The sequence below is a fragment of the Podarcis vaucheri genome, assembly GCF_965113315.1.
Source record: "Podarcis vaucheri genome assembly, chromosome: 11".
Classification (NCBI taxonomy): Eukaryota; Metazoa; Chordata; class Lepidosauria; order Squamata; family Lacertidae; genus Podarcis; species Podarcis vaucheri.
This window is the reverse complement of record NC_138749.1, coordinates 17719778-17739786: the sequence shown is the minus strand read 5'-3', so window position 1 is coordinate 17739786 and position 20009 is coordinate 17719778. Positions and strand designations below refer to the sequence as shown.

Sequence of the window (20009 nt, the reverse complement as noted above, 5' to 3'; positions counted from 1 at the left end):
CCTGCTGATTAAAACCAGGATTCTAGTTTTTTGGTCTAGCCCTCTCAGTTGTCTTTTGGCCGAAAACATGAGTGCCTTTTGATCTGGCGTCGTGGCGCAAGACCAAAAAACAGAACATTCTGGGATCCAATGAGAAGTCAAGATGGCTTCTGTAATCCCTAGGTGTCCCACTCAAATCAGGACTGTTTAGCAGTATGGTATTTCGTCCCACCCACCCCTTCTTATTGCCTACCAGTTCATTCAGTTTGTATATTTGGCAGTAGTTGTTGTTAGCTGGGCCTGTTCCCACAAGTTAATGAACCTGCGGTAAAAACCAGGACATTCTCAGGAAAATGGATTCACCCTAGTTGACCTGTAAATGTAAGCATTGTAATCCTTGAGTTAGAAGGAATTACCATTGACAAAACCCTGAATTATTTCTACTTGACATCCCTTGGGAAACTTTGATTCCTTTTGTCTTTTCTTGGACAAAAAAATGGGGTTTCACAATATTTATTTGACTGTATTCAGTGTGACTCAGTATATATATGCCAAAGAAGGCAACGGGCAAGACAGTGCCAAGACTGTGCTGTAAGGAACTGTTGGAGGTGAGATAGGAGTTTATCCAGGAAGTCAGTCCTGAAGGAGTTTTCAGAAATGTAGAGGGTCAGGGCTAACTTGCTGCCTAGCCATTGGCTCAGTAGAACGGGAACTCTTTTACAGAAATTCCCCCTGCCCAGCCTAGATGGGCAGGTCCTTCCCAAAGATGCAGGAACAAACTGCATGTTTACAGGGTCAGTTGTACCCCAGGTGGAGAAACTGAGCAGCAGGGAACACAATTACAGTGGTACCTCGGGTTACAAACTTAATTCTTTCCGGAGGTCTGTTCTTAACCCAAAACCGTTCTTAACCTGAGGCGCGCTTTCGCTAATGGGGCCTCCTGCTGCCGGCATGCGATTTCCGTTCTCATCTTGGGGCAAAGTTCGCAACCCGGAACAACTACTTCTGGGTTAGCGGAGTTTGTAACCCGAAGCGTTTGTAACCAAAGCATTTGTAACTCAAGGTACCACTGTAATTACTGTTCCACAAGTTTTTTAAGTAGCGTAATCTTGTAAACTGCTTTGAGGTTTTTCTTTAAAATCATGTAGTGTATAAATTTAATGAACTAAATAGGAGAAATAATTAGCACACAAACAACTTAACATATAAATCTCAGTCAGCATAAAGACATATCACGGTTGGAATAAGTATCATAAGTAAGATTAATGGAATAATAAACATCCATCCTGGAAAAAAATGTTTGGCACAATTACCATAAATATATGCTATCCTTAATTCCTGAACTCTCACTCATTTTTCATTTTAAAAAGGTTGTTATATTATTCTCTTATGAGATCTGAAAGAGAAAAGAATGTCTTATTCTCTCTTAATCCAATAAACTCAGTTGCTTCAGACATCTTGGCGAACAGATTGTATGTATTATCATGCAATTGCTAGATTTCTTGCCTGGATCAGCCTGAGGTAAGTGGAACAGCAGAGAACAGGGCCAGTTTAATTCCCACAATGAAATTTCTTTAGGGCTGTGTCCACATGGGGGCAAATTCCCACAAACAGGTCATTTAGATTAGATTTTTCTGTTTTCATTTTTGGCTGTTGACAAATACCTTGGGTATGGTCTTTTCTCCTACCCGTCAATCACAGTTAGCTTACATTATTAATTCCCCCCCCCCACAGCTCTGCTATGCTAGATCTGTAATAATAAAAACCAAAGGGGGTTGTTTAGTTCACTAACTGGGTGTGCATGTGCCAAGCCAAAGTAAGATAACTCCTTTATCCTAGCCTTCTTCAACTGATGTTCAATTTCGATTTAAAGCACCTCAGGATTTGATTGTGGGGAGGAGAATACATTCAGTCCCGAACCTCTATTTGTCTTGTTTTTCAAACCGCTTCTAGAGTTCCCTGCAGCACTGGAGAGAAAAAGCACGAGATTTCAATGCCGCTTCCTGCCGCACAGAGATGCTTGCCTCTTCCTTATGTTTTTTTCTCTTTCAACTATCATCAGACAGCCCTGCTCAGCAAGGAAGAGGCAAGGAAACTCTCAGAGAAGCTGGGGGAAACAGTGAGAAGAGGCTCAGCAGTCAGGACCAATGTGACTCCCATTCCCATCTCAGCAATGCACCCAAGTGTTTGCAGTTGAAATTGAACGTCAGTTGGAGAAATCGGGGGGAGAGGAATTATCTTAATCTGCAGAATGTTTGACACAAAGATAGCATCCCCACCACCACCCCACACACTCAGAGCATCAAGCAGACACAAACATTTGTTTTTATTATTACAAGACTTGCATAAATCTGCTCATGCAAGGAGAAAACAGAAATAAGGGTGTAGCAACAGAGGTTGCTCATTGAAGCATCGCCCACCAAAAAGAATGCACTAAGAGGCTTCCACAGCACTGGACTTTCCACAGGCAATTTCAAATTAAATGAAGGAACTATATTGGCAGCAATGTTATGCAGATGCTGAGGAAAATTTCTTAGCACAAGCAGTGCAAAGTCCACAGAAAACTGCTGTGTGGATACACTCTATTTGATTTTTTAAAAAAAATAATAATAATACAGTGGTACCTCGGGTTAAGTACTTAATTTGTTCCAGAGGTCCGTACTTAACCTGAAACTGTTCTTAACCTGAAGCACCACTTTAGCTAATGGGGCCTCCTGCTTCTGCTGTGCCGCCAGAGCACGATTTCTGTTCTCATCCTGAAGCAAAGTTCTTAACCTGAAGCACTATTTCTGTAACCTGAAGCGTATGTAACCTGAAGCATATGTAACCCGAGGTACCACTGTAATCCATAATTTGGTTGCTGCCATAGTTCATTGCTTCCCACTGGCCCAAAAGTACTTATTGTTATTTTTGTAAGTTCTTGTTCCTCTCAGTCCACAGTTTTCTCAAAGAATATCATGATCTGTTCTGTTTTTGGTAAAAGCAAGCCCTCTTTCAGGAAGGCTCCTGGAAGCATGATATTTCCACATGAATTACAGATTCATCATATCTGTCTTTTAAGAAGGTCCCTCTGGAGACTAGCTGCCTTGTTTACAGGAAATCACTGGTGAAGTTGTGTCTGCATCAACAACATAATTAGAATTCAGCTGAGGCTGCAGAATAATTCAACTAAGGGTGAACTTCTGCACACCTTACACGGGGAGGAAGTCCCATTGTACGCAGTGGGACTTGATTCTGTGGGTAGATCTATGCATGAAGGTAGATGCAGGGTAGCTCAGTTGGTAGAGCATGAGACTCTCAGGGTTGTGGGTTTGAGCCCTGCACTGGGCAAAAAGATTCCCTCACCGCAGGGGGTTGGACTGGGTGATCTTTGTGGTCCCTTCCAATTTTACAAGTCTATAATTAGATATGAGCATGTAACAAACCCTCACGGACACCTCTTCCAGGAGCCCTTCCATATGTCCTTTTTATTGTGCACACATTATTATGTGTGCTCATGATGCTATTAGGGCCCAATTCCAATGCCATTTATGCCTGCTAATGTTGTGTGGTGTTTTCAGTTCCGGTGTATACCCTTTAAAGTCCTGCTGAAATCTGATAACTTTTTGCACCAGGTTATTTGAAGAATTGTCTTGGGGAGGTTGACAAGACCTTTTTCTAAGTCACTGCCCTTTAATTTAGTCTTCAGCACATTTTTCCGCTTCATACCGCATGACAGAATCTCTGTCTGCTGGGTCTTCCATTATCTCTCCCTGTGGAATTTTGACACTTTAATCCAGTCTTCAGCACATTTTTCATGCTGTCTCCTGCTTTGGCAGGGTTGCTAGTGAAGCGCTTGTATTAAATTATCAAATCATATGTCAGCAATGTTCACAGAGGCCCCAGGGAGGAAATCAGTAGTCTTCACCTCTGTTTTTAATTAACTGCAGGTTGCCATGGCGCCTGAACCTGGCCAAACAGTGTTTGACCTTAATTAACTATTATTTATTGGAACTTCAGACCTTGGGTTATGAAGCCACCTTGTTTCAGCAAACCATAGTTAATATTAACCACAGTTTAGGGTGTGTACATATTGCTGAACTCTGATTTATCAAGAAATGCTTCCAACCCCATCACAGAAGGAGAGGGGAGGTTGTTATCAGGCAAGATTAAGCTGGCTGCTGCTTGTTCCTATACATAAACCACAGCGTATTACTGTGGCCAAATGCAGCTGTATGCTTTCCCACTCTGAAATAAAACTTGGATGTCAAAATAGCTTTTATTTGACTTAATAATAAAGGAGGTACACAGCCAGGGGAGGAAAGCCTGTCATCGAGAACAGAATATAGGCTCTTTAAACCAGGGATTACACAAGCAGCTGACCTTTTCATGTGATATAAAAGTATTTTTTATTGTAAAAACTGAATCCACACCTCTAATTTTCTTGCATGACTGCCTCCTCACCAGTTTTAGTTTCAGAGTTTAGCAAAGTTGCCTTTTATAGCTATGTGTTCTATTACCTATCTGGAATTGTGCCCAGGCTAGTCTCGTAGTCTTTGGGACTTAGGAAACAAAAGGATACCTTTCAATTTTAATGGCCGTTGCTGTAATCCCTCTACATAAATTACTGCAAGAAACTATGCTGATAAGTAGATAGTGCTTGATATGCAGAGCAACTCTCAAACATTTTTCTGGTGCTGGTAGCTTAATTGAGGTGTGACCTATGATTAAGCACAGCGGGTTCTTCACAAAGGCCCAGTAATGCTCAGTCAAGTAGAGGGATGGTGGAGAGAGCTGGTTCAGTGCTCATTTAAAGATGAATCTACTTAATTCACCCTTCCTGAAACAATATGTAAACTGAAACAGGGTCATCCTTTGAAATTCAGACTTCTCCGAATTTTGCAACGCAGTTCTCCAACAAAATGTATGCATTGCGGGAAAGTGCACAGATTCATGAAAAGAATGTCAAAAAATACATTATATGTGATTGCTTGCAATGATTGTGGATTTTACAAAAATCACATATGAGGAGAAATTTGCAGTAAACTGCTGGAGACTTTTCATGGTGACTTTTTCAAAAAAAGAAAATGAATTTGCAAACAGATGTGGAACTGTGGGGAAATGAGCTTCAGGTTGGGAAAATGTGAACTGTTGAGAAACTACAGATTCACGTGTCCTTCATCAGGTATAGTTTGGCTGTGAATTTATGCTTCATCTTTTTCAAAATGCAACTGCAGAGGAGGTTGCATTCTGAAGCAGAAGGCTGTTTTATGCCAAGGAGGAACCCAACTCCTTCCCCCCCCCCAAAAAAAAAAAATTTATTGGTTTTCACAAAAATATAAACAGACAAACAAACAAACAAAAATCATATTCTTATTAAAATTACACTTATTAACATTGTTAAGTGACTTCCTCGCTTCCCCTTGGTTGAATTTCAATGTATATCCTTTTATCGGTTTTCCAAATCAGAGTTCTTATAAACTTAACTTAGTCACTTAACATCATTCTATCTTTTCAATTCGGTATTAAACATATTAATTCATCACTTAACATGTAGAATCCTAATCCGATCTAGTACCTGCAAGCTATTTCGAATTAGTTTAACTTAACGTATTTGTCAGAGCTGCCTCCAGATCCCAGCTCACAGAGGATAACGCTAGCCAGCGGTCACTTTATAAAAGTCTTTATTGAGTTACAGATTCCATTTCCAAACTGCAGTGTGCAGCTCTACGTCTTAGAAGCTAGACCGACGAAGCTCCGTCTGATTCCCCGCCTCCTGTACACCAACTTAATACCCTAGCCTTGCTCCACCTCTTACGTCTTTCCTTCCTCCTCTGGGTCCCTCTGCCCCCCGGGGTCTCTTCCTTCCTAGACTCTTCCGACGCTGACCCCCCGGACCCTTCTGCCTCCTTGCGGCGGGCTTTAGGACCTGGCTCCCTTTCCGGGCTGCTTACTGTGCCGCCTTCCTGTGTATTTGAACTTGGCGCGCGCGCCCAACCTTCCACTTTCCGTTTGACCGTTTCTTTGCTCCCCGATGGAGGTGTGGCCACTCCTGACTCATGCCTTCCCTCCTGCGGCGAGCCGCCAGATCCCGATGCCTGGCGCCCTTCCTCCCCACTACGCCCTGTTGGGGACGCTGGCCCCGATTTCCAACTGCTGCTCTCTGAACCCCCTCTGGTCCCTTCTTCCTGGGGTGTCCCCCTAGGTTTCCCCCTTGCTCTAGCCACTGGCGCTCCTTTCTGTGAATCTTCCGATTCACTGGAAAGACTCGGAGATCTCGGGTCGTCGTCATCACTCATCTTTCCTTCGGACTCCTCCCCCTCGCTCTCTGTTTCCTCCCTTTCCCGCGCCTCTGCTCCTGAACCCCTGACAGTATTTAACTAAATAATCATTAAATTTTGTCCGTTCTTCCTTATACTACTCCTCCTTCTGGTCACGGACTCTTCCGGTTAGGTCGGCTAGCTCTGAAAAATCCATCATCTTCATCTGCCATTCTTCTACAGTTCTTGCGTTTTCCACTTTTTAGCTAGTAAAATTCAAGCAGCAGTTGTGGCATACAAAAATAATTTAACATCTTTCTTGGGCAATTCCAGACCCGTTATTCCAAGAAGAAGGGCTTCTGGTTTCTTTATAAATGTATATTTCAACATTTTTTTTCAATTCATTATAAATCTTTTCCCAGAAGTCTTTCACCTTGGGGCAGGTCCACCAACTCCTTTCCCCAGAGCAGCTTTTTTAAAAAACCCTCCTCTTTCCAACTGTTTCTACCCATATTGGCCTTTCCATTTAAGATTACAGCCTTTTGTAATCTCACTGTTAGGAACAATCTGCATGTCACAAAAGCATCACGTGTAACTCCCAGGGGACGTGTTCCTTTTGTAGGCACCTGTATTCATTCAGATATTCAGCTGTGATTTACTGTGGCCTTTGGCTACAACTATGCATTTTACTTGAAACCATAACTCGAGAGGAGAGCCTTTCCCACTAGCAATACTTTCTGTGTCCTTTAGACTTTGGCCTCACCAATCGTTATAAAACTTCCATAAACACCTTCTCAACCAAAGTTCATTGAGTATATTTGCTGGGTTGAGGTTTGAGTTCAAAGGGAGAAACGTCTCAGCAGTAAGTCCTGAGGAGTAAATGGAATGAGTCGTGGACACTCACTCCTGCAAGAGTGATTTGCTGTTATTCTTCACATTACTGAAAAGACCACAAGCCAGACCACTGAACCTGCTTAAAAAGCAAACTTGAAACTTTGGATTTCTCCATTCTACTATAATTCATTTTCTCCTTTGGTCTCTTTAGTTCCTAGAGGAAATTTAAGAGGAAGCACATCACACAACATGATGGAATTTGCTACCATGAGATGTAGTTGGTGACAGCTACCAGCTTAGATAGCTTTGAAAGATGATTCAATAACATCATGGCAGATAAGACTATGAATGGCTGCTAGTCATGGTGATTTTATAACCTCCAGTGTCATGATGGCTGTATCGTCTCCAGTTTTAGAGGTCATATGCCTCTGAATTTCAATTGCTGGGGATCACAGGCTGCTTATTGAAGCATCTTTCTTAAAAAAAACAACAACTGGATCAGAAATTTGTTAAATATAAATAAACCTTGTAATGTCTGGTTTGTTCTCAGGCAACTACAAAAGTACGACTGTGGAGACTTTGAAATGAATATCACTTTATTTGTTTGGTATCTTGCCTGACCTTTACCATATGGCCCCAGAAAAGTTTGCAACAATAGAACACACAGTTATGAAACAGTGAAAACCAAAGAACAAGGAAACTGTAAAAACAATTTTAAAAAAACAGTGCTGTGTCTAAAACAACTAAAACTATTCCACATTTTAAAACGATGCAAAAACTTGAAAACAATTGCATATATAAAAAGTTAAAAAAAAATAGTTCCATATATATATATATATATATATATATATATATATATATATAGTCCAGTACAGATGCAGACTGGGATAAATAACTCCACTTACAAGGTTTCTTAAAAGAGGAAGATCTTCAGCAGCTGCCAAAAAGTCAACAGAGACGACAACTGTCTAATGTGTAGTGGGAAGGGATTCCAAAAGGCAGATGACTCCACACTAAAAGCCCAATTCCTATGTCATACAGAACAGACCTCCAGATGAGATGGAGAGTGCCGTGATCAACTGAGTATATGAGGGGTGAGACAATATTTTAGGTATCCTGGTCCTAAGCTACACCAGGCCTTGTACACCAGTACCAGCACTCCTCCTAAGCAATCCTTAAATATATAATAGCCCCTCTATAGGAGTTTGTGCTTGGCAACTTCTTAAATGAAGCTTCTTTTAAAAACCGAAACATCCACCTTCCCTTCAAATGGTCTGGCAGTCGCTTAATTCAGTACTGCTGAAGAACAGCTCTCTTGTTGTTGCAGAACTGCAAGCCTGAAGCATACTTGAATTGCACTGGATTTAATTTTTTAATAGCAAAATAGAGGGAGGCTTTCATACAGAGATCCACTTAAGGGAGGGAATGTTTGAGCAAACAGCAGTCAGATGTGCCTGGTGGCTGTTGCTAAGATCTGGGCATGTTTGCGCTTGTAAAAAGGCACCTGGTCTTTCACAGCCTACCTTCTCTCTCTTTCCCCCTCCCTTCCAATATTTTCTCAGTCCTCTGGATCTAATCTAAAGTTTATGAGGCTGGGCATGGCAGGAGGTCATTGTGCAAAAATGGCTTTTTTAAATAGCCAGCAGAAATAGCTGGCCATTTATGGATCTGTTTGCTGCAAGTTGGCATTACACAGCTAAATTATGCAAATGCATCCCCAGTAGAACCAAACATGCAAATTGCACACGACTTACAATATTATTCGGTTGTGTAAGTTGCCCCCACTGAGGCAGCTCTGTTCCTTACTGCAAAATAATACAGTAAGAGGAAGGGGAGAAGAAAATGTACCTTAACTATTTTTGTGAGGTTTTTATTGTAAAAAAAATGGCATAGTAAACTTTCTCAGGCGACACAGTCATACCTTGGGTTAAAGTTGCTTCAGGTTGAACGTTTTCAGGTTGTGCTCTGCAGCAACCCAGAAGTAACAGAACGCGTTACTTCTGTGTTTTGCCGCTCGTGCATGTGCAGATGCTCAAAATGACGTCACGTGCATGCGCAGAAGTGGCAAGTCACGACCCGTGCACGCACAGACGTGGGTTGTGTTCACTTCAGGATGCGAACAGGGCTCCGGAACAGATCCCGTTCGCATCCAGAGGTACCACTGTAGACTTCTTTGTTGGACACTGAGCTGGAACTAAGAAAAGTGAGGTGGGAAAAGTCAGTTAAAAGCTAACCAAAGGGGAAAAGGCATTCTGAAGTTCTTAATCACAGCAAGTTACCTTATACCAGGGGTCTGCAACCCGCGGCTCCGGAGCCGCATGTGGCTCTTTTACGTCTTTGCTGCGGCTCCGGGGCGGATACTAGCGAAGGGAGGAGGCGCATTGTGCGCCCCAACACTCCTCACTGTGGCGGGCGCTGTACTGGCTGTGACGTCGCATGGGGGCGGTGCGTGCGTTAGTCACGCACCGTCCCGACGTCACCTTCCCGCCTGCTGTCAGATCGTGGCTCCGGAGATATATTTGTTTTAAATGTCGCAATGGTTTTGCGGCTCCCAGTTGTTGTTTTTTCTTCGGAAACGGGTCCAAGTGGCTCTTTTTGTCTTAAAGGTTGCAGACCCCTGCCTTATACCATTAGTCCATCTAGCTCAGTATTGTCCACACTGATTGACAGCAACACTCCAGGTTTCCCCAGCCCTACCTGGAGATCCTATGATGTTCTATGAACAAGGCAGATGCTCTACCACTAAGCTACAGCCCTTCCTTACCCTTTTAAATGGTCAAACTAGTACAACAACGACAACAACAACATTATTTATACCCCACCCATCTGGCTGGGTTTCCCCAGCCACTCTGGACGGCTTCCAACAGGACACTAAAATACAATAACCTATTAAACATTAAAAGCTTTCCTAAACAGGGCTGCCTTCAGATGTCTTCTAAAGGTTTGGTAGTTATTTTTCTCTTTGACATCTGGTGGGAGGGCGTTCCACAGGGCAGGTGCCACTACCGAGAAGGCCCTCTGCCTGGTTCCCTGTAACTTGCCTTCTTGCAGCGAGGGAACCACCAGAAGGCCCTCAGCGCTGGACCTCAGTGTCTGAGCAGAACGATGGGGGTGGAGACGCTCCTTCAGGTATACTGGACCGAGGCCGTTTAGGGCATTAAAGGTTAGCACCAACACTTTGAATTGTGCTCGGAAACACAAGGAACAGTATGGTGGGTGTAGGGCAGAGGTTAGTCCAAGGCTCCCTTGACCAACTACATTCATTCTGCAGCACCCCTGTGGGGCTCAGGAGCCCAGTTATGTCACGCCTTGCCTGCAGAGCTGGCAGCCTCTCACCCTTTTGCGAACACGCTCCCATGTGAAGTGTTCCCTCAGCTTCCCCTCTCCTTGGGAGTCCTCTCAGCAGCCACCCTTGGTCTCTGAGCATCAGAGGAGGGAGAGAAGGAAAGGGGCAGAGACCAGTGTTGCCCGCGGCACCCCTATCATTCAAGGCACCCCAGGGTGCCACAGCACACTGGTTGAAAAACACTGGTGTAGGGTCACCTGTTGCTGCTTCCTTTGCCCTGTTTCCTCTTCAGCTTCCATCACCTCCTTCTCCCAGTCTTCTCCCTTTTCTCCCCCTGACCACTCATCGTCATCCCACCACCAATCCCCTGGCTCTGAGCCATCTTCCCTTGGGGCTTCCCCAGCAGCTACATGCCGCCAGTCCATGACAACAGAAATCTGAACTAGATAGGTCACTGGCCTGATCCAGGAGGGATTTCTTATGTCCCTAAGTTGTTTTCTGAACTCTGTAACACATAATCTTTCAGCTCGGGCTCCATCAGGCGAGATTGCTCAAGCTTTTGTCATAACATAAACTCAGCTTATCATATTCCATTTTTATTGCATCTACTATACACAAAGAGGCTCGCTGCACACACAAGGCTTGCACGCACAAGGTGCTTCTGTCAACTAACCCGGTTTCACAGTGTGTTGTACTTTTGGGGGGAAAGCTGGATTTCTTATCCTTACCACCAAGTTTATTGCAGGGGCGCTAAACACACTGAGATCTGGTAACTTATTGTTTGAGTTCCCCAACCCTTGCCTTATATGGTTTGCGTAGAGTGTCCTGAGTGTTTGTAAAAACTCATCTTGATATGAATAATGTTCTAGTGTAATGGCTGAAGGATCTCAGCTCTTTCCGAATGCACTCTTTGCCCTTTCTCTAGCCACTGACCCTTGCACTGGTAACTTACTCGCGCATGGAAAAGGAGAGAAGGGCTATCGTTTCAAGGGGGGTGTAGGACAGAGGAAGAAAGAGGTCAGCAGAGAGCTGTCATTTTCTGAGCACTGGGAAGAGGGAGTTCCCCTCTGATCCCCAAACTTGGAGTAGCCTGTTGCTGTAGATCAACATAGTGCCTGTCGCAAATACCAGCTGTGGAAACAGATCAGGGAGCAGTTCTTGCTATGACAAGTGGCCATTGCCATAGAATGAATGGGGGTAGGTGTGTTTCCTAACCCAACCTGTGCATTAATTGCTTGCTGCATGGTAACTATAACTTCGCACCTGACAAGGACTTGGCTGGGTAGGGGGTGGCACACACTGAGCCTTCCAGTGCACATGAGCCCTCTAGAGGACAGGAGAGTGCACTGCATTGGAAGTGAAATAGGATTAAGGATACACGTCCTTGCATGTTTGTGTGTTAAGTGGGATCTTTGTGTAATAAAGAACAGTGAAAATTCTAAGCCATGGCCATGTGAATACCCAGTTGCATTCATGAGCCAGCGATATATCTATACGGTGGTACCTCGGGTTACGTACTTAATTCATTTCAGAGGTCCGTACTTAACCTGAAACTGTTCTTACCCTGAAGCACCATTTTAGCTAATGGGGCCTCCTGCTGCTGCCACGCCGCCAGAGCACGATTTCTGTTCTCATCCTGAAGCAAAGTTCTTAACCCGAGGTACTATTTCTGGGTTAGCGGAGTCTGTAACCTGAAGCGTGTGTAACCTGAAGCGTATGTAACCCGAGGTACCACTGTACAATGATACCTCAGGTTACATACGCTTCAGGTTACAGACTCCAGTAACCCAGAAATATTACCTCGGGTTAAGAACTTTGCTTCAGGATGAGAACAGAAATTGTGCAGCGGCAGCAGGTGGCCCCATTAGCTAAAGTGGTGCTTCAGGTTAAGAACAGTTTCAGGTTAAGAACAGACCTCCAGAACGAATTAAATACTTAACCTGAGGTACCACTGTATTTATTTTGCTCCATTTCCCATTCATTTCTAATCTCTAGGGCCATTTCCAGACTGCCACTGTTTTCGGACAGGACTCGATCCCATACTAGCAAATTCAAGTTGCACAGTGAAATCTCTGGTGCAAGAAACCTGCTTTCTCCAAAGAGCAGACTTTTTGCAATAAGGAAAGTGACAGAAAAAGGCACGGAGAAGCATGGGACAATTACTGGTTTGATGCCACGTCAACATGTAGGAGTGAATGCTCATCAAATAGCCATTGTCACCCAACTTCCCTCCCATCACATCAGGATGAATGCTCAATAAACATATTTTCTGGGAGTGCCCTATATCTGTCTGTCTATCTAATTATGTCATTTCAAATGATGCTTTGCAAATCTTTGTCATTTGCAATCAATGCGACTATTGTGAAATGGGGAAACCCAGCCAGATGGGCGGAGTATAAATAATAAAATTGTTGTTGTTGTTAAGTCCTTTAAGTGAACTTCATATATGGTTTGTGCCAGAAAAGTCTGAGTGAATTCAATAGGAGTGTTCAGAAATATCTGGATTGTAAATTTTATGGTCCCTGTGTTTTGTATATAAAATGACATTGCCTTTCATAAAGTCAAGGAGCTAGAACGCACACATAAATCTCACAGTTTCCTCTATTTCAGTTTTTCTCTTCTCTTCCATTATAAAGAGGAAACTAAACAAAATATAGTGCAATACACTGTCTACTCAGAAGTAAGCTCCAGTGAGGGTCCTGGGGCTTACTCCTAGTAGATTAGTGTAGGATTGCAGCCTTGGGGTGTTTTTTTTCCCTCTAAGGGACAAATCATTGCACATCATAAACCAACAAAGCTTTATATAAGCCCATGGAGTTTCTCCCCTGCCACCAGTCCCATCTACTTTTGAAAAGAAAATGAAGTTCTTTGACTTAAACATAAATATTCAAAAAACTTTCCCTCCTCCTTTCTAGGTAGTCATCTGATTTGGCAGGCCCCCCGTGAAAAATCTGAAGATGAACAAGCACATTAATCCGGTAAGTTAGCTGGTTTCTTATGTATTAGTGATGGGTACTCTTTGCATAAGTACAGAATGATGCCTTGGTCATACATTTGCACGGTAGAGTGTTTATACAAAGAACGCTTGTATGCACTCAGGAAATGTGTAAATAGCCAGACATATCACCCCACTGACTTCTGTAGCATGGGGATTGAGATGCGCATGTTGAGATCACCTGAGAATCAATTCATTCATTATCAGCTTTGGAGGATTCTTTTACCTGCCTCTTGTCCCTGATGCGGATGCATATATATATATATATATATATATATATATTGCTTTCGTAGATTTTCACGGGTACAGGAATGCAGGTTTTGGTGTCTTCGGGTGTCTTCCCGTGTAAGAGTCGGGGTGTCCAGACACCCCAACTCTTACACGGGAAGACACCCGAAGACACCAAAACCTGCATATATATATATATATATATATATATATATATATATATATATATCTGTTCCAGTAACAAGAAGCCGAAAGCACCAGCCTGAAGATGACGAGTGAGACCTCGTCGAAACGTCGCACAGACACCCCGACTCTTACACGGGAAGACACCCGAAGACACCAAAACCTGCATTCCTGTACCCGTGAAAATCTACGAAAGCAAATATATATATATATATATATATCCAAAAAGAAAAAAGAAAAAAATACATGAAATTGTAATACAATACAAAATATAAGTATATAAGTAATGCAGTTATGCAAACTATTGTAAAACTAGTAACACAACTTTATATTTTTTAATAAATGCATTCCAAATATCATTGCAATCAGTTTGTCTATTGCAAGAGTTGTCATATATTCTATCCATTGCTCAAAGGGTGCCATAGTATTAACTTTCCAGCAAATCAATACCAGTCTTTTGCCAGAAGTTAGGGTGTGGAGAGTCTATCTATGCTGACCCACTGTCAAACGATGTATTTAAGTGATCAACACCACTATCCCTTTGCAGCCCTAAATGAGGAGGAATATACACTTCCTGGTTTAGTATCGATGCTGAACAAAACAGGTGAAGGTTGTGCAACACTGACCTTCCTGATGCACGCCATTTCTAGTCATTTCTAGTCATCAAACGAAAATTCAGATTTTATAGGTAGCAGTCATTGCCAGTGGTCATTGAGGCAGATAGGGTAGAAGACAGGGAGGTCACCAGTAGGTGGCGCCTGAGGAACAACTCCTCTTAATTTTGTCCCCTTCTCTCTGTTGAGTTCTACAAAGGCAGTGCTGAGACTGAGGAGGAGGAAGCTGACTGAGGAGGGGAAAGAAACTCAAGCAATGCTTTAGTCTAGTTTAGTTTAGTTTAGTTTTATATCACCCTTTATCCAAAGATCCCAAGATGGCGTACAACATTAGGAACACAATGTTGGGAAACAAGCAACTTCTGGCCCTGGTTTCCTGTGAAGAACAAATTCACTTTCCCCGCCCAATACTGCTTTTGATTGCAGCCTGGTTATATTGTTCCATAGCACTGAATGGAAGCCATTAAGAGTTACACCTACTCATTTTTAAATAGCCCTGCCCATTTATCCATGTTCCATTTCTTGATTATGTCACACAGGGATGCAACAAAGACACAGAACTCAGGAACAAATGGAACACTAAGTACCAGGCGAGGGCTCACCGACACTGGCACTTGTCCCATGCCAATCATCATAATTAATAATAATAACATTGCCCATCTGACTGGATGCCCCACCACTCTGGGAGGCTTTCAACAGATATCAAAACATTATAAAAAAAAATTAAACCTTAAAAAAACTTCCCTCTACAAAGAAAGCACAGGTCCGAGCCTTTGGACTAGATGATCCTCATGCTCCCTTCCAACTCTGCAATTCTATGAGTTTCCAATAACCATACTGCCTCCAACTGTGGAGGTAGATGATAGCCATCATGGTTGGGAGTTAAACCTTCTCTCCCCGTCTGCATTGGCCCCGGTCCAGATACCACCACCACCCTTTTTTAAATGTATTTAAAATCTGTTGTTGCTGTAAATCAGGGGTCAGCAAACTTTTTCAGCAGGGGGCCGGTCCACTGTCCCTCAGGCCTTGTGGGGGCCCGGACTATATTTTGGGGGAAAATATGAACACATTCCTATGCACCACAAATAACCCAGAGAATTCATAGCTGTCAACGTTCCCCTTTTTTTAAGGGAAATTCCCTTATTCCGAATAGGATTCCTCACAAGAAAAGGGAAAAGTTGACAGCTATGCCAGAGACGCATTTTAAATAAAAGCACACATTCTACTCATGTAAAAACACCAGGCAGGCCCCACAAATAACCCAGAGATGCATTTTAAATAAAAGGACACATTCTACTCTTTTAAAATCACACTGATTCCCGGACCGTCCGGGGGCCGGATTGAGAAGGCGATGGGCTGGATCCAGCCCCCGGGCCTTAGTTTGCCTACTCATGCTGTAAATGTTGCACTTAAAGAGGCATGTTTTGAGGAGAGACTTGAAGGAGGAGGGAGACATGGAGGGAGGCTGAGGGGCATACTAAGCAGTTGTCTGTGGGTGGAATTAGTTTTTGGGGCGGGCTCTTTGTTCTTCAACAACTTCCACTTTAAGAAAATAAATACCGAGAGGTGGGACACAAAGAGATTTGGAAAGTGACTAATACAATGTTCAGGAACATACGACCAAATTTGAAAGCAAAGAGGAAATTAGCAAATGGAAATTAAAGACACTAAGTGCTCAAATAGGGGGGGAAAACACACAATACAGAATAGTGCTATTGAAAAGAACTGTAATTGCACAGGGAAGTTATTAGTGCCTAAGATATGCCTGATTCAAAGTATCATCCCACAGACCACTTATTGCATGATTGCATTATCTTGTCTGTGTTTTCAAGTCGGCCTGATTCAAATTAAAAGGAATAAATCAGGAACAGAGGCTTCCCTGCTGGGAAGTGGAAAGTAGTCTTCTAGACTCTAAGGGGCCTTCTTTTTTAATTAAATGGGAAAGGAAGGGCTGTGCATAACCGAAGCAATTACAGTGTGCTGGTCCTGGGGGCTAACCAAGAGGCGAGGTCCGAGTCCAGTCCGAGGTCAATGGTGCGGTATGGAGGCTGTCCGTCAAAGCTGTACCTGGGTCCAAGGCAGGGAGTCGGGTGGGGTCAGGAACTCTGGCAGAAGAGCAGGACAGGGTGCAGGCAGGAACAGGCTAGCAACAGCGTTGCTCCCGCAACCTGGGACTGGGTCTGACTGGCTTTTATCTGCCCCGAGGCATAGGGCGGCCCCGATCCTCTGGTGACTCGCCTCTCCTGGCCTGGAGGCGAGCACTCCTCCTGCGGGAACTTAGTTCCCTCCGCCTCTCTGCCCTGAGCCTCTGCAGCTCAGGAGAGGCTGGAGGGTTACCGGACCCAGAGGCAACCTCAGCTTCTTCTGACGGGGCTGAGAGTGGAGCACCTGCAGGCAATGGGTCCTCCATCACCTCAGGAGCCAGAGCAGACTCAGCTGGTGCCTGCACCTGAGGATCCAGCACAGGTGAGGACCCTTCAGGCTCAGGCCCCAGCCCCGGCTCAGCTAGTTCTGGAGGCGGGGACTCCTGTGCAGGCTGGGATTCCTCAGGTTCAACATCTGAGTCCGAATCCCAGGCCATCACATACAGACAAAAACCTCTACAGCCCAATATGTTGCAAAAAGCTGTGTTTGCTCAGTGTGTTGTGTCACCAGTGCACACACCCCTTGTTGTCTTGGTATTTGTGGGGAACGGTCGTGCCCGATTTTCTAACAACACACGATTCAGGAACTCTAGCCCACTCTGTTGTTTTTGCTTATGAAGCATCCGAATGCCACCCAGGTCCAACGAAATCAAAAATGGCACCCCTGCTTCCAGGGATTGTTTGCGAAGACTTGCCCAGCAGAAACCTGAGTTCCTGTCTTCTGTGCCTGTGAGCAAAGGGAAGGGAAAGGAAGACAGTGGAAGGAAAGGAGCAGAAGAATCAAATCAACTGCCCTTGCACATATTGAGTAGAATGTAGATTCCACTTACCTCAAACGTTGTGGCACCTACCAGATACCACATGCAACACCACTGGCAATGCACAATATAAAACTTTTTCCTACCCACCTCCACTTTCCTAGGGGTACACCATATTGTTTTTTTAAAATGTGTGTTTGTTTGTGTGTGTTGTATCTGGATAAGGCTTAATGGGAGGCCATAACAGTTTTGGGAGAAGGTGGTTCTCATCTGGAAAATGGTAGGAAGGAAAGAGTTAAGCCACCCTTCCCAGTGCCATGGTTCTGATCCAAATGCAGGGTGACACTGAGGGTCTGTTCTTCTACAAAAAATAAAGAGATAGAAGATGAGAGCATGGATTTCCATGAGCTCATTATGTCAGCTCATGGCAAAGGGAGAAGAATGCCTCTCTGGTCTTCAGACACCTTTCCTGAAAGCATTGGATTCAGTTGTGGATATCAGTCCAGAATCTTTCACAGATGCAAGGAATTAATTAAGCTTCTCTACAATCCCTTGTGACTTGTTAATGTTAGGGGAGGGAGTAAGGTACTTGCTTGATCAGTATTTCAGAGAAAAGAAAACTGAACTTTCTCTAAGTGCTACGAGGAAAATGTGAGACAGTTCATAAATTAACTGTGGCTTGCCGATGACTGCCTTGGAAGAGAGGAGAGAATAGCTAAGGGGAACCAAAGCTGTAGTTGTTATCAACAAATTTATATAGTAAGTGCAAAATAAAGAACAAATCTAATTCAGAGGCCTTTGCCAAAGTACTCCAAATTCTACACCAGTCAGTAAATTCCATTTAGACTTCCATGTAAGTATAATCATAGAATCATAGAATCATAGAGTTGGAAGAGACCACAAGGGCCATCAAGTCCAACCCCCTGCCAAGCAGGAAACACCATCAGAGCACTATCTGCCCCGAGGCATAATCATTCAGCTTTATATCAATTTTAATGGTCTCCAAAGATACACAGTTGGGCTTGGAGCTCAACTACCCCTTATGAATGAAAGAGTTCCTCCTGATTTTGAGAAGAGACTGGGATACAGAGAAGACACCTGCTAGAGGTGCAGCAATAAAACTGTTAGCACATTTGCAAAGCTAAGCAGGTTCTGGTATGGTTTCAGATAGGATGGGAGACCATGCGTTGAGATTCCTGCACTGCAGGGGGTTGGGTGAGATGACCCTCAGGGTCCCTTGCAACAATACAGTTCTATGGTTCTAGAGTGGGGTGGCCTTTTTCACCCATCTCTGCTTTTCTCCAGCAACCACCTGGACCACCTCTCATAAGAACCTACGGAATTGCTTCTATACCAAGTCAGGCCTTTGGCCTACCTGGCTCAATATTGTCCACACTGACTGGCAGTGGGTGGCTTTCCAGGATTTCAGGCAAAGAACATTCACTGGAGATGCCAGGGATTGAACCTGGGACCTTTTGCATGCAAAACAGAAGCTCCTTTCCCCTTTTATCCTGCTCCAAAGGATCCCACTCTAGCAGAATTTTTAGGTGCAAAGAGGGTTCAGGTGTGACGGGATGTAAAAAAAGACAAACTCTCCTTTCACTAGTAGAAACATCCCTTAATGCAACTCTGCTCATGGGACACACTCGGCAGTTTCCATTCATATTATTATTATTATTAAATTTATATACCACCCTTCATCTGAAGATGTCAGTGTGGTTCATAGGAGTAATACGCAGTTTAGAAATTAACCAATGAACTATTTTGCTCATTAAAAAAAAATAACAACTTTTGCCTTCCTACAAGAAAATGGATTGTTGATGACTAGTAAAGTTGGTCTGTGCATTTAACCTGGTCTTTGTGCCTCTCTAATTCAGCCCTGGAGTCTCCTAATATCTGGCTGGATTTGATGGTATTGAACAGAATCTTCCACCTTCATTTTCTAGAGCTAGCGATTCTGTCTAAAACACAAGCATTATGAATTGTTGGGGGACACCTGGGTGTGTGAAAACGATTCATTGGACAAAAACATTGTAAAATGAATGTGTGCCATCAAGAAACTTTAGTAAATGTAGCTGGTTTATTATTATTATTATTATTATTATTATTATTATTATTATTATTATTATTTCCTAGTGAGCTTTCCTTCCTTCCTGGAGGTGGTGGAAGAGGAAAAGGAGGAAGGTGAGGCCGACTTGAGGCTAGAGATGTCACCATCAGGTGCACTGATTCTGCTGCTTGCTCTAAACACATGGCTTGTTAACGGTGAGCATTCAAAACATCCTTTACCTTTTCAAAATTTAAAATCGGGAAAGCATCCTTGGGGATCCAGCCATCTTCCATTCTGTGGCCATGGCCAAGCCAGTGTAAACATCATGTGGGCTTGGGAGAGCGCATATTTGTTGGAAACGCTGTCCTGCCATGTGATACCCAAAATTTTCTTCATCCAGCACACGTGGAAGATGTTGGGGCATGGCTCCTGATGGTTCTAAGTTGCCCGTGGCTCACTTCCATAAAGCAGTGTGCTCAACACACAAAACTGGTAGACCTTCATCTTGAGAGCCAGCGTGGTGTAGTGGTTAAGGACAGTAGACTCGTAATCTGGTGAACTGGGTTCGCTTCCCCGCTCCTCCACATGCAGCTGCTGGGTGACCTTGGGCTAGTCACACTTCTTTGAAGTCTCTCAGCCCCACTCACCTCACAGAGTGTTTGTTGTGGGCGAGGAAGGGAAAGGAGACTGGTAGCCGCT

The 20009-nt window shown here is 43.7% G+C and overlaps 1 protein-coding gene across 5 annotated transcripts in view; it reads left to right on the top strand.

Annotated features, from left to right (window-relative positions):
* PRLR (prolactin receptor) overlaps nucleotides 1–20009 on the top strand; it is a 146640-nt gene that overhangs the window by 104730 nt on the left and 21901 nt on the right. For 3 of the 5 annotated variants that reach the window (XM_082241889.1, XM_082241886.1, XM_082241888.1), the window contains exons 2-3: nucleotides 13254–13316; nucleotides 19397–19525. In XM_082241889.1, coding sequence (XP_082098015.1) covers nucleotides 19468–19525 — 58 coding nt within the window. In that variant the 5' untranslated portion in view covers nucleotides 13254–13316; nucleotides 19397–19467. The remainder of the gene's footprint in view (nucleotides 1–13253; nucleotides 13317–19396; nucleotides 19526–20009) is intronic. The other 2 variants (XM_082241887.1, XM_082241890.1) reach the window with 2 other exon arrangements.